Here is a 15,361-nt window from a genome sequence, read left to right on the forward strand (position 1 = left end):
ACTACAAAAGGCCCTTCTCATGACTAAAATCAACTGTCTCCCCATTAATGCCCTACCATCTACTGACCTAAAAACTAAATCCGGTGGTCTACCTTTCTGAACCACCTACAATTTCCTCCCCCATACCTCCAGACACGTCTGCTCCCACCTGTCTTCTCCCAAAACTACTGTTGCCCCTTTCCCAGCTTGATCAGTCTTAGATGACCTTAGCCTAATATGCACTAACCACCACTAAATCACCAAATATCCTACTCAAACCACATAACAACACTTTTAAAAGTCCCCTTGTCACTGGCCAGTGCCTATCCCTGTTCATGCCTTCTCCCCTGCCCCATCTTTTAACACTTGCTTGACTGTCCAGGATTTAGTAAAATCCACCAGTCTTGCCATCCGAGCAAACACAACAATTAATGCCAAGTTCACTATCACTAATCTCACCACTTTGCCCTGCACCCTAGCTCCTGCTAAATACCCCAACAGCAACACGTCTGACCACACACATTTGGCCTTTAGTAGCTGCCTAACAAACCTGTTAAAATCATGCAAAGTCCTACCGTAAACCTTCCTGGTGGACACCGCACAATACTGCAGAACCAACCCGCCAATCACTGCTGCCCAGTCTGTCACACCTCATCTGGCACCACCATGGGGTCCCCTGCTGCCATCAGAGCCACCTGCCAGAACCTGAAAAACTGAAAATGAGACAAGCTGTCAGCAATTTCATTCCTCACCACCGGCACATGTACCCCTGTAAAATAAAAATTAATCAACAATCTCTGAAGAACTAATTTACACAATAACATCAGTAAATGTACAGATTTAGCTGTCTTAGCTTGTAGAACTCGTACAACTGCAATATTGTCAGAATTAAAGAGAACCCTCCTACCCCTCAAACATTTCTGCCACACATCAGTTCCAGAAAGGCAACATCCCCTTTCCACTCCTCTGACCATTCAGAAGGCCTTGGCACTGCAAACCACTGCCATGCAAAAAATGCCACCACACCCAGGTTCCTCACGGCATCTGTGAACAGCTGTAAATCCCCTTGACCTACCCAATCTGACTGCCAAAAAGTGACACCATTAAATTGCTGCAAAAACTGTATCCACCATTTTAAATCCTCCTGTATTAATTTGCTAACTCTCACCAAGTGATGCTTACTCTTGCCCCCTTTCAAAAGGAATGTCACCGACCTACAAAATGTATGTCCTAGATGCACTGCCTGACAGGCAAAATTTGACAACCCCAACAAGTTCCATGGCATTCATTACCTGCACCTTATCCCTAGCCTTCATCCAAACTATCTTCTCCTTTAACTTAGCTACTTTCTCTCCCAGTTGGCAAAACGATTCAAGTCTCACATCCACATTCAACCCCAAGAAATCTAACACCTTAGCCATGCCCTCTAACTTGTGATTTGCCAATGTGACCCCCAACTCCTCGCACATCCTCAAAAACTCCTGCATTATCAGCACCAGTCCCTGTTTCCCTTCACCCACTAGCAAAAAATAATCCAGATAATGTACCGCTGACTGTTCCTTCACTTGCTGTTGCCATATCCAATGTAAAGCAGTGCTAAACATTTAGAAAGTGGAGCAAGCTTACTGCATCCCATTGGCATATTGGTGTCAGCATAAAACTTATCTCCAACCACCATGCCCAGCAATGGCCAACCCTCCTCATGAATCAGCAAAAGTTGAAAGGCAAACTCAATGTCCACTTTCACCAGCCATGGATCCTCAAAACCCAAGATGATACAGACCATGTCATCCAAAGACATGTAACTCACCTTAACCTCCTCCACTGGGATGAAATAATTGACAGACTTCCCTTCAGGGTAAGATAAATGGTGAATCAAATGAAATTTACCTGGTTTCTTTGTGAGAACCAACCCCAAGGGCCACACCTTAAAATGGGTAAATAGGGGCTATCAAATGGGCCCAGTAGTTTACCCAGCTGCTGCTCTTTCTTAATCAAAGCCTCCAAAATATCTTCCCTCCCCGACACTGACCTCAAACTTTTTCTCACCCTACCATCCCCAACCAAGCTTGAATTAATTGTAAACCCCTTCAAAAAACCCTCAATAATTCCCATGCTCCTGCCAGCTGAGGATATTGCAACAGCATGTCCCAAAGGACATGTATCATAATAAATGAATGTGTCCCCAAGCCACCCCCTCCCTCCCAATAAAAAGGCCCCCCCGACCTCGAAACATACTCCTGCCATGAACTCCTTGCAACCCCGCAGACGCTCCACCCAATCCCCTCTGACCTGCAAAGGATGAGACCTACCCTGCAAAAGATGTGGCATGCCCTGCCAATTGCCTCTCCTGCCTAATGCACTGAACTGCTGGGTGCACGCCCATGTACTTCCAACAAGCTTAGGAGAATCTGCATGCTCTCCAAGAACCCAGCCCTACTTGAAATGCTACACCTAAAGAAATCCCAATCTCTCCATGCCACACACTCCAGAGATCACAACATCATTACCACAATTAACAGAACATGCTGGAGGGGCAGGTTCATCTCCCAGAGACTGCCCATACTCTGGAGTAACTTCCCATTCATGTCAAGTAGAGCACCTCACTGGCCCTCTTCAAGAGAAATCTTGATGAGTGGATGGGTAACCGAAAGTTCACTCCAGAGATCATTCCAGTTGCATTACTGGATATGGGCACTCTGAACTAACATCAGGTGGCACGGTGCCTGGGCAATTATTTTGGGGCTAGGCTTGTAAAGGTCTAGGTCCATTAGCCTAGTACACACCTATGAACCTATGAACATCTCCCGGCATTGAAAGCCCAACATACTCTGACACCCCCCTTCTCTGACCTTACTTCCTCTGCCCACTCCAAAGCTGTCCATCATAGTAGACAGCCATATATCAGGGTGTCTTTCCTCCCAACACATAGACTGACCGACTGCTTTCCTCTTGCAAAATTTCTGATCATACTACAGCCATGCATTCCCAGCCAGCAATCTTTGCACCTTCCATACCATCAAAAAATACACCAATAGCAGCAGGGCCATGGTTTTATCCCTCTCTAACCATACCGCCATTTAATAATCAAATCCCAACACCCAATTCTCCCACATTCTCTGCTGCAATTTTCCCACTCGCTTCCGAACAAGAGCAGCTAAGGCTGCCAACAGGTCTTTCCCATTTGCCATGTCAGCCTCTAGCAAGCGCTGGACTCCCTCCGCATTGATCAGCTCAAATAGATCAATATACTCGCCCTTCCAAAGATTTTCTTTCACTGTAATTGATATGTAAGACATTAAAAAGACTTTCGCATCCTCTTTCCCCAATACCTACATAGCCATCCAATCTCCCAGCTATGTCCTGAAATCTGACCCCACCTACTCTAAGCAAGGGTCGGTCTCTTCCCCTGGTGATGACAAACTACTACCCATGGCTGGACTTTCCCTGCCAAAAAAACTGCTCCCCAAGACCATAATCTTGTCCCACTAAGGTCTGTAGTCCCCCACTGTCACCACTGGGCTCTTCTGCAGATGTAGACATTCTGCTAACCCTGTCACCCAATCTATGGCCTTCTCCCTCTGCTATCCCTGCTCCATCATCCCCCCAACAGGAAGTGGAATATCATTACCTGCCGGTGCAGCAAGTGTTGAGTCCAATGTCGAAACCTCATCCCCTCAGCAGACTGTGCCTGATGTGCTCTCTTGCCTCTCGCCTTCTGTTTACCCTTTGATGTCTGCTGTCTCTTATGTGTGCTGGGGCCCTGTGTTCCTGCTGTCATGGTGTCACTATTTGGAATCTCCTAGAAAAAATCCTCCACCTGAACCACAATGCTCACCAACCTCTACAGCAATGCCTGGACATCCACCATGTTTCCCCTGGACACTTGAAATGAGATGAAGGACACTATAAGCAAATGACCTGTGCTCAAAAAAAAAAAAAAAATTTTCTCCTGCTAGCTAAACACCATTTTATTTATTGAACCCAAGCCTTTACCAACTATAACTCACTTAAATTCACCCAACAGGCCACAGGGGCCCCTTTCATGAGAAAAACAGCTCAGGTAGTTGAGTAGAAATGGCATCCTTGCATCTCAGAAGTAATCACCCCTTCCAATGCTCAAACCCAGGCCCCTGAATCATGGCATAGGGTAGTCACCTACTAGGGCACCCCAGGTCTGATAGGTTGCCATCCCCCCCAACTCTCAGCTCTGAATAGTTTTTTGTTATTACTTTTTTCCTTTTTTTTGATAATATGTTTTTTGGTGTCAGCTGCACTGCTCACAGCCTTGCTCTCAGGACTGCTGAAAAGCACCAAAAAGTAATACATTCCATCCGGACCTTCTCTATTCCATAAACACCTTCAATGACTCTCGTAATTTGCCACCACGTGGAATCATTCAATGATTTAGACTTAAAATCAAAGGCGACCCTTTATACCCCTGAGTCAGAGCTCAAGGGCAAAGTTCTCCAAGACACAACATCTGCCAAGAGCACTCATCTATATATGCTAGGGTCACCCAGATCCATGCATCTGAGACCGTGCATGCCCCATATGGCTGCCACAGGTTTTCCCAAATGCCTGCAAACATCACCACTGCTATCCTGCTGTGCTGACAAGCTCCGACCACCCTCTTTTTTTTTTCTTTTAAACAAACCCTGAAAGCTGGGCCCTTCCCCACGAACCTCCATGAACTCAATGCTCTGATCTTCACCCCCCCCAAGCTCCCCACCAAAGCTACAGTGATGGACTGCACCCCAGGAGGAGAGAATAAGGAAAACTGCTATGCTCATTTTTTTACACACAATATATATATATATATATATATATATATATATATATATATATATATATATATATATATATATATATATATATATATATATATATATATATATATATATATATATATATATAGCTGCCTGCAACACGAGCAACCCGTCAACCACTCATGCGCGGCAACGGCCATTACCAGCAGATCTCCAGGCCCATGAAAGTAACTCCACCATTGCTCTCCCCCCTGCCCACTGTGCACAACCCAGCCACCAAACCAGACGGCCACCCACATGCCCTATTGTATCACCACGCCATCAATCTGACCCACCTCTTCCATATTATAGTCCCCAATTACTTTTTCTAAAATTTTATTTATATATTTTTTTTTCCTTTCCCTTTCCTGCACACCACCCACCACTGTGCATACACAGAATGGCCAGCATCACCACCATCCTGATAGCCAGCCATGGCGAGCCAAACTGTTTTACAGGAGAAGATACACACTTCACCACAAGGTGAACCTCCCAATGAGACTGCAAGTAAGCTGTTCAACACCACCACGCTGACAACTAGCCAGGGTGAGTCAAACTTTTCCACCAGAATAAATGCACATTTTACCACTGAGTGAACATACCAATGAATCTGGAAGCAATCTGTTCAACTGCTCCAGAATCTGGGAAAAGACCAGAAGCTACTTCAACAAACAACCACGAGTGAACTTCGGGCACGCCCTGAACCCATCTCTCACAAACATCCGACCATGCACAGGAAAAATGCACACCACACCAGACAATGTGCCCAAACTAACACAACTTCTCCCCCCACAAGCCCAGGGCTGTCCCATGAAAACACAAACACCACTCGACAACTCATTACAGCAGACAACTCACTAAGCTAACTGCATATCGAAACTCAACCCTTTCAGACCAGTCACTTCACTCAGTGGCACCAATGTAGTAAGGCTAAAACGCCATGCAGCTAAAGCGATGGAAGGGCCTCCTCATGTTAATTTCACAAACATGCCACTGTTTCACCCCAGTGCAATGAGTTACAGGGAAAAATTAAAAATAAAAGTCCACAGTTGACTAAATTATCCCTAACCTTTTCCCCAGCCTGATTAATGATTATACTAACACACTTATATGGAAAGAAGAAAATAAAACAAAAAAAAACTAACATTGGAAAGCTCTACATACCTCTCCTTGCTTGACAACCACCTATGTCCTACCTTACTGCAAGCTACATCAGGTCATCTCAGACCAGATCCTGCACCAACAAAATCACACCAAAATGTGACTCCCAGTAGATCACTTTCCACCTCAAAAGCCCCAGAGATGCTCCCCCTTTCCATACCTTACTTCATCCCTTCATACTTCCATTAGTTAACCCTTTCATGTCTACTCTTATGAATGCCAGAACCATAGAACCAGGGGGGGGGGGGTGCCCCCCACACACACACACACACTTTTACAGCTGCAACACCTGTTGGGGCAAATTACTGAAGTGGAGTTTTCACACTAACATGGATTTGCTTGTGGAAGTTAAACTTACTAAACTAACTGTTCTTGTTCTCTTGTTGCTCTGTGTTACAGGAGTTATTCTGCCACTGTTCTGTTGGTGCTGCCAGAGTCAGAGTCATGCCAGTAAGGAGAGTTTTGTTCTTTTATTTGCAGGAGTTATGGTGCTTGTGTGTGTGTGTGTGTGTGTGTGTGTGTGTGTGTGTGTGTGTGTGTGTGTGTGTATGTGTAAAATGCCCCAGTTAGGTATACCTGGTGGTTAGTATTACTCAGGCTCAAACAAGAGCCTGAATTCTCCACCCATACCACCACTTGTGATTCAGGGAGTTGAGTCCATAGCTCTCAACTCCCCAGATTTTCACAGAATATTTGGCTCATACTTTTGGTCTGTTACTCTTAAAATTTGTGGTTTTCTGGCAAATCAATGAGAACTGAATTCACTAAGGAATGATAGCCCTTTAAGTTTCAGTCTTCCCATCTTTCAGGAAATACATGGTAACACATAACACTTTTTTATCATCTTGCTAAGATTATACAAACAATATTCAAAATGTGCCCCTGGTTGTGGGCCTTTGACCCCCCCCCCCCAAATAAATGTTGGCTTTTTCCAGATTTCTTGTGCTACAAAGTTAAGAGATTTAGTTGAGTGTCAAGTGGATTTTACAAGGAGCTGAGAGCTTCAGGGGAAGCGAAGATTAGTGCTACTGTTAGTAACACAAAAGGTGGTATACTTGCTTTTGATGCAGAAGGCTGTGGGTTCTACTCCCACAGTATGCAGATCAATCGCTGATACTATACTGTGTTAAACTTTAAAGGGAGTGGATGCTGCAGTCCTATGAATGTCCTCCTTTGGAGGAGTTACCTAGTAACTATGTTTCTGTTGTCAGTTTGCCATCCATTCCCCATTGCAAAATTACTAGCTTATCATTTTTTTAATGTTGCATAGGCAATTGATTCTTCAAGGGCAACAGGCACTTTATTTGTAGATGAAACAATGAAATCTAAAATTGTTTGCTAGCAGCAACCTCTTCATTAGTTACAGACCCCTTTAATGTGGAATTATTTAGATTATTTACGTCTGCAAAGATTTTGCATATTTACTAATATTGGTGAATAACACACTGATATTGGTGGATTATAATGACAGAAGTTTGAGTGGCCTTTTATTGTTGAAATTTTCTGAAATGGGTAGTTTTGTCATTATTGGTTCATGCATTAAGTTTCATTGCTTACTAGAAGACTGTTCCAAACTAGAAATTTAAAACACATTCTAACAAGTGGTATATTATACAAGGAATATAATTTAATGCAAACAGGTTAATACAATCAGGAACGTGAATCAAAGAATGCATACATTTATGCTTGCTCACGGGATGCAGGAGATCAAAATAGGGGAAGAGACCAGTCACCAATGGAGTCCCCCAGGGTTCAGTGCTGAGACTTTATCTGTTTGACATATACATCTCACAAGTAAAAGGAAATACCAAAGGGTTTTGACCAACTAAATTTGAGATGTCTGCAGGCTAGGAGCAGTTATTAAATCCCCAAATGACTTAACCATCATGCAGGAAGGTTTGTCCCAAACAACAACTGGTGCCAGAATCATGAATTGAAACTAAACTCCAAGAAATACATTATCATATCCTTTGGGAAGTCATCTATTCCAGGGAACTGCCATATTGACAATGCCCCCCCCCCCGAGAACTGACCCAGTTGTTTGGCATTTGGAAACTTGTGTGCACAGTGCTAACTTTTGGCCAATATGTGCCCAGAGTCATAAGAAAGTCTTTCTATATTGCACAGCTTATAAACAAATTGATTGTGACTAGATCTAGAGATGTTATTGCCCCCCTTTACAAAGCCCTCATTAGATCAATCATTTTGTATAATGTCCACTTTGGCATGTATCTGTCCAGACCCATGAAACAATTGGAATACCCACAGAGATACCTTACTAAAAGGATACAAGTCCTAAACAATAGGTATTGCATGAACCACCTCAAATATTTAGCACTATACTCAGTATCCTACAGAGTGCTTAGAAGTGACATGTCTGGCATACAAGGCATCCTCTGACCTAATACAGATGGACCTACTGAAAATCAGCAAGTCAAATGGCATCGGAAATACTCAGTCCCGGTATCTAAACTGAATGTTGTGGAGAGATGGATATATATCACAGAGGCTACCACTGTTCAAGAACAGACTATCCATTCAATTAAAACAAAGCTCATCCCTGTCCATATTCAAATGCAACTTAGATTAAAGGATGGGTAATAGAAAATGTACTCCAGGATTGCCCCTCATGCCACTATTGGATAGAGGCAATTCCTAAATGCTGCATGCCTTACATGGGCACCCTCACATTATCTATAGTATGATCACATTTATTCTCACTAAGGCTAATATACAATTAACAACCAGGGGATAGGTAAAACCAATCAGGAAATGTTAATTCAAGCACCAAAAGGGAAATTGGCTAAGCTTAAAATTTCCTCCAAGTAAACCTATGTTGTGGTAGTAATTAGTTTTAAAAAAGTTGCCCTTTTTAGATCACCAAGTGCCCCTCTCAGCCCCCCCCCCCCCAGTCTTCAACAGCTTCCGGAGCCTCTGCCTACTCTCCTTATAAATCATCCCTTTCTAACTATCCTTTCTACCTCACCATTCCTTAACCACCCAACTACACCCTCCACTCCCCACTAAAGATGTCCTGTGACAAACTTGTCTGTTCCAAACATCCTTTGCAATACAATTCTCTATTTAAAAAATCATCAAAGCTTAGTGTAATAATCGCTGGCAGCAAGAAATGACATATATTTCCAACACTAAGTCTCAATATGATGAAGAAATACATCATGCTGGAGTGTGGGCAAGGTAGCATTAGTTAAACAAGTTAGGGAGTAATATTCAAATGGATATATGAATATATGCTTAATGAATAATATGCATAAGTCAACAAAAATAATTTTGGGAATGTTATTCTGAAACAAACTGAATTATTTTCTGTGTACAGTCCTATGATAAAAGCCTATTTATCATGGCAAATATAACTTACTCCACGTAAAGCATTTTGAGCTTTCACCCCAACACATGTTTTGTAAGGGTTCCTATCATATAGTCGAACTTGTACAAGTTCGAACCCACTATGGTCGAGATCATAAGTTCGAACTTGTACAAGTTCAAGCGTTTAAATGGAAATCTCCATAAGGGGGATTTCCATTCATTTCAATGTAGTGTGATCTTGGAGTTGGTATATTTAAGTAGCGGGGGGTGTGGGGGGTGCAGGGGCACATGCCCTCTTGCTTACAACAATTTATTTTGTTTTTACTTTTTTTTTAATCACTAGTCAAAGTTTTGTAACTTCGAACAGAATGGTTCGAACATTCATGTTCGAAGTTATAAAACTTCGACTATGTGATATAGACCTGTTTTGTAATACCCAGTAAAACTTATCCCATGATGAAGATCCACAGATCCTTCAAAGTGTCTCTCATTGAACATGTACCTCAGGTTTTATGTAATAAATTAAAACTTCTGCTTGCTTAGATTGTGACTAATATAGATTGGTCTTAGAAAGATGAGATATGTTAATGGAAGAAGTACGAGCTGGATTTCTGGATGGATGAATCTCTGGTCAGGCAAAAACACATTTTATATCTGTTTTAGTGCATCTCCCATTTAAATATAATTACTTTTCGTGACAATGCATGTCTGACAAATGGGTGCAGTGCCTTTCCTGAAAAGATGACTTTCACTGTCAACTATGATCCATCAGGAGACAAAATAAGTGATTTTCATAAAATTGCATGACTCCTTTTTATTCTAATGAAAAATATACATCCCAGATTTGCAGAATTCTTAATAATGTGAAGATGAAATGGGCTGGTATGCTGCCATTTTAGACATAACATCATTAGAGGCATCAAACCGTCATTGATCCCTAGCTCTGATAGAAATGGACAAACATATTCTTACTAAGCTATGTTAATTGCAGAAGTATACATATCACTTGAAAACATTGCCTCAGCCATAGGTCCAACAGTAGCACACATGTATGCTGATTTATATACAGGATGGCAGGGAATGTTCATTTCCATGATATGTTAGAATAACTATTACTCACATAGTGTGTTATGGACAAAGTACTTTGGTAACATGATTATGTGATGGAAACACAACTGTGCCAAAAACAGTAATGATGACATCATGTATGCAGTTTCCTGTAGGGAAAGTCTGCTGTTGTTGTTACATACAGATTGCTGCTATGGTAGTCTCATTGCTCTAAATATATTCAAATCAAAATTCATTCAAATTACAAGAATTTTTTCATATATCAAGTTCTAAACCACATAGTTACACATTTAAAGTATGTTTTTGCTGGGAAGCTTTGACATGCTTCAACATTCAGTCTGGGCTGCTGTGTCACTCTCTTGTTTGTGACATAACATATGCTACCGTATTTCCCTGAAAATAAGACCGGGTCTTCTACTTTTTCTCCCACCGAAATACGCATTAGGGCTTATTATCAGGGGTGCCTTATTTACCCCCGCCTGTGCAACAATCTACATTTATTAATTTATTATTGTACAAAATTCGACATTTATTCATGTACACAAATCAACATTTATTCATGTACGAAAATTGACATTGATTCATGTACACAAATCAACATTTATTCATGTACGAAAATTGACATTGATTCATGTACACGAATTGACATTTATTTGGTACTTTTCCGTTATTGGCCAACGGTTCTAGGTAACGTGTCAACAGTTGTGTGAGAATTCTACATAAACAGTGCAACAAACATTTCAACTTCAGAATATCTACACATTGGCTTTCACAGTGCAATATTTCATGCTTAATAGAAAGTGCAGAAAAATATCAATATATGTGTATTGGAGGAGGGCAATAAAACAGGTGAATAACTGCCACTTTTTGAGTGGTGATGCTTTCTTTATTCCTTACCCAAGCCATAAGAGAAGAATGATGGAATGTCATAAAAATGAAATCTGGGAAGTAGTGGCCTTACTTTGTAATTAGCCCTCGATAATGAAACGTTACCTTAATACAATAAAGTAAAAAAACTGGCAAGAGCTTGCTAGCAGCTGAAAGCAGAAGCAATCCATTCTGTTGCCCCGATAATGGAAAAGTTATTCAAATACAGTCATGTCATCTTCTGCTGGAACATTGTCATAAGTCTTCATCCCCCGAATTCTGGCCTGAATTTTTTGCAACTCCATTTCCTGAAGAACCATTGGCCCCAGTCTGTCATGCCCAGCAATAGAGCTCTCCTTAAATGAGCACTGCTTGACCATGTAGCCTGCTTGTAGTGCATTGGCAACACAGCTGTCAGTGATTTTATCCCATGAATTCTTCACCCAAGTCATGACCTCTTGCAGGCTAGGCTTAACAAAGTTTCCACACTGATTTCTCTCCATTCTATTTTCACTGTAGTCATTGAGTTCCATGCACAAATGGTCCTTGAATGGCTTGTTTATTGCAATATCAAGAGTCTGGAGATATGTAGTCATTCCTGTGGGAATCATTATTTGATCTATTCTTCTCTGTGCAAGGAAGTTCTTCATGTCTTTGGCGCGGTGAGTGCTGGTTGAATCCTACACTAGCAGACCTCTTTTGCCACCTCGCAAACCAAGTGGCAGCATTACATCAACCCACTTCCTTAAAACTGCTTGTGTGCACCAGGCTTTTTTTGGTTTCAAGAATGTAAATTCCTAAAACAGGTTCAATCTTATCTTTCTTGCCCTTTACAATGAGGTGGGGTTTTCTTTCCATCTAGACGAACTGCCAAAATACAGGTAACGTGCACTTTGTAACCAGTGGAGGGAATGTAGATTAATGAGGCACCACTCTGATCAATTGTTGTTTGAGATCCTTGGCCCATAAACACTACAGTTTCATCCATAGCTATCATGCTGGAGAGTTGGTATTTAGAAAAGTCGATGCCATCAACAAAAGATTTGAATGCAAGTGCATGTTTAATAACTTCAGTATCTTCCAGCTTGAACAGTATTGGTGATCTTCTTAGAGACAGTTCAAATCACTGAAGGAAGCCATCCAGCCAATATATATTTCTAACTGTGGTGCCATTGCAAGGGCAAATGCTTGAATATCAGCCCTGCACACAACCAAAGCCTTTGCTCTCCTGTTAGCAATCCATTCAAAGATGATGCCTTCCAGCTCAAAAAATAATGGTTGCTGACCTGATCCACACTTGCACTTCATAGCATTTCCCTCGTCCACCTGTTGACTAAGGTTATCATACTCTGCTCACCATTTGCAGACCATTCAGAGATCCAACTTCTTCTCTTTGCAGAAAGCCATCAGTTTCTTTCCCTGGGAGTCTTCCACAATTCCTTTCTTGTACTCGATGGAATAGCTCTTTCTATTTGCACTTATCTTATCTGAGGGGGTTAATTAAAGACTTACAAGACAGGAGTGGCAACAAAAATGGTGACAGTTAAGACACAACCACACCCATTTGTTATCAAGTGCGCACATTTTACATGTGTTGTCTGTACTTTGACCAATCAAAGTACACTTGCCACTGTTTATGGGCCAAGGATCTCAAATGTCAAGTGTGAGTGAGGATTAGGGTTACAGTAAAAATTGTGGTGGACTCCCGGGGAAAGAATCTGATGACTTTCTGCAAAGAGAAGAAGTTGGGTGTCCGAATGGTCCAAAAATGGTGAGCAGAGTATGATACCCTCAGTCAACAGGTGTCAATAATTCAACACATCTGTCATGTGTTGTTGAGGATCTTAACTGGTGCCTATTTTTGTGGTAGGGATTATATCATGACCACCCTGGAAAACCATGCTAGGCCTTATTCTCTGGTTAGGTCTTATTTACAGAGAAATACGATAACATCAAGACTGTTTTATTTTGAAATAGAGGAAAGACTTTGAGATACCACCATCTTGGTGTTAATATATATCCCTCACATTTCCATGTAACTGCAACAGAAACCCCAAACATTATAAAACAGACAAAAAGAAAGTACAGTTGATAAAGAACTTTCCATTATAGTGGATCTTGCTTGCAGTATCTTACAAGTGTATCACTCTATAGTGCTTGGTTTAGGAGCCCACAGTCTCATACAGTGACAAAAGAATCAGCAGTCTGATGTAGAAGGAGTGATAAAAATCTTACTTTTGGCATTACAGTAGCAGCATACCATTTTAGCATCCAGATGCCTTAGTTGACTCATTTAAATAAATCTCTAATTTTGGTATTATCATTAGTGTCCATAAGCTAGAGATATCTAGATTGCATTTGATTCCTTTAGTAAATAAACAGCAAATAAAGGTTTCTGCCCTAAACGTGAAGAATGAGAAACACACACTTAAAAAACAGATTGTGATATTTACATAGAATGAACTTTCTGATGCTTTCCTGGTATAAATATATTTTACTGTTTTCATTAAATGGGCATTGCTGGTGATCGCATAAGTGATAAACAGATTTCTTTAGTAAATAGGTGTTTTAAGTTGTTGTACGCTAGTCACTGTTTTCTTCAGAATTGTTTATCATGTTTTCTTTTGTCATGTGGTGTCATTTATTTGATAACTAGCATTTTGGCCTCATAGATTTTGTAGAGTTTCATCCCAATTTCCTCTTCAGAATGCCTTGCTTTACTTCTTATTTGACTTCCTTGGTCATATTTGCTTTATTAACATACAAATGAAATTCTAAATTTTCACTTTTAAGACACAGGGTTTCTTATTTTTCTTTTACTACAGGTTGCTTATCGAACTGAGCAAGAAAAGATGAACAAAGGCATTGGAAAAATTATTGTTCTATGGGCACTTGCATTCCTTGTGTATGGTCCAGCACTGATTTTCTGGAACTTTATAACTGATGAAAAGAATGTACCTGAAGGACAATGTTATGCTGAATTTGACAGTAGTTGGTACTTTTTAATATGTTTTTTCACATGTAATTTTACAATACCATTTTGTAGTATAAGTTTTTTCAATATAAGCATCTATGTTAACATCAGAAAACGAAGCCAAAATTTTCAAATCCCACTGAGCCAGAAAAAGCAAATGACATCCAAAAGTGGGACATTAGCAGCATTTCTATTCCCGAAAAAAATGTCTAAATCTTTACTAAGAAAAAAATTGCCCTGTACTTTATCAGTGTCACAAGAATCAGCAGTTTTCTCAAATAATGCAGAGAGGTCAGTTACGGTCAAAGGAAACCAAAGTAATGGACTGGGGCAAAAAAAAAACATTTTGACATTAAACGAACAGAAATCTGTCCCACATAATGTTGCACATAGACTTTCAAAGGACAAAAAAATTGCAAAGTCCCTTGCAATACTTGTATGCATTTTCAGTGCTTGTTGGGCTCCATATATTTTGTTTACAATTGTTAATTCAATAAGGCCAGATGTTAATGGCTTTTACTGGGCATATATCACAACATGGTGTGTTTGGCTGAACTCTCTTATCAATCCTATATTATATCCTTTATGTCACAGCAGTTTTCGAAGAGCATTTTTAAAAATACTTTGTCATAAATAATATACAATACTATCTGCACTGTGTTGAACAATGCATCTTTAGTAATATTATAATCTGAAATACAGAAAATTACGAACATGCATATTTATGTGTTAAATTAATGTACCGGTCTAGTGTAGATAACCCATTCTACTTTTCTGTATACTGTTCCAAGCTAAGCATGAAACAATAAATATCGACAAAGACAGATGACTTAATCTATATGAAACAGAGTTAAAGAAAAGTTATATCAGCTATGTATTATTCTTCCAATCTATTTGTTTAATCTTGCCTCTCCAATAACTGTGGGTCCATCTAACATTATTCAGACCATACCAAATATATTTTCAAATAATATGGCTACTTTTGTTAATGTTACATCATTCAGAAGTTTCTCTTTTTGATGTACTGTCTCCTGCATTCCCAAAACTCCTTGACGATCTTTACATGTTTACAGCTTTCCTTAATGGAGTTATTTTTCCATACCTTCTCTCTGCTTTTTTTCTTTTTCTGTCTGTCTGTTTCTCTTTCTCTCTCTCTGCCATGTATCCTACCAATTAT

General features: G+C 40.5%; 1 protein-coding gene across 1 annotated transcript in view; it reads left to right on the forward strand.

The window, feature by feature from the left end:
* LOC122797041 (histamine H3 receptor-like) overlaps positions 1-14,821 on the forward strand; it is a 68,714-nt gene extending 53,893 nt beyond the window's left edge. The window contains exon 3 of the mRNA XM_044065815.1: positions 14,036-14,821. Coding sequence (XP_043921750.1) covers positions 14,036-14,821 — 786 coding nt within the window. The remainder of the gene's footprint in view (positions 1-14,035) is intronic.
* Positions 14,822-15,361: the final 540 nt, after the last annotated feature.

Source organism: Protopterus annectens, chromosome 3.part0, assembly GCF_019279795.1.
Source record: "Protopterus annectens isolate FY-2018-M chromosome 3.part0, PAN1.0, whole genome shotgun sequence".
Lineage (NCBI taxonomy): Eukaryota > Metazoa > Chordata > Ceratodontiformes > Protopteridae > Protopterus > Protopterus annectens.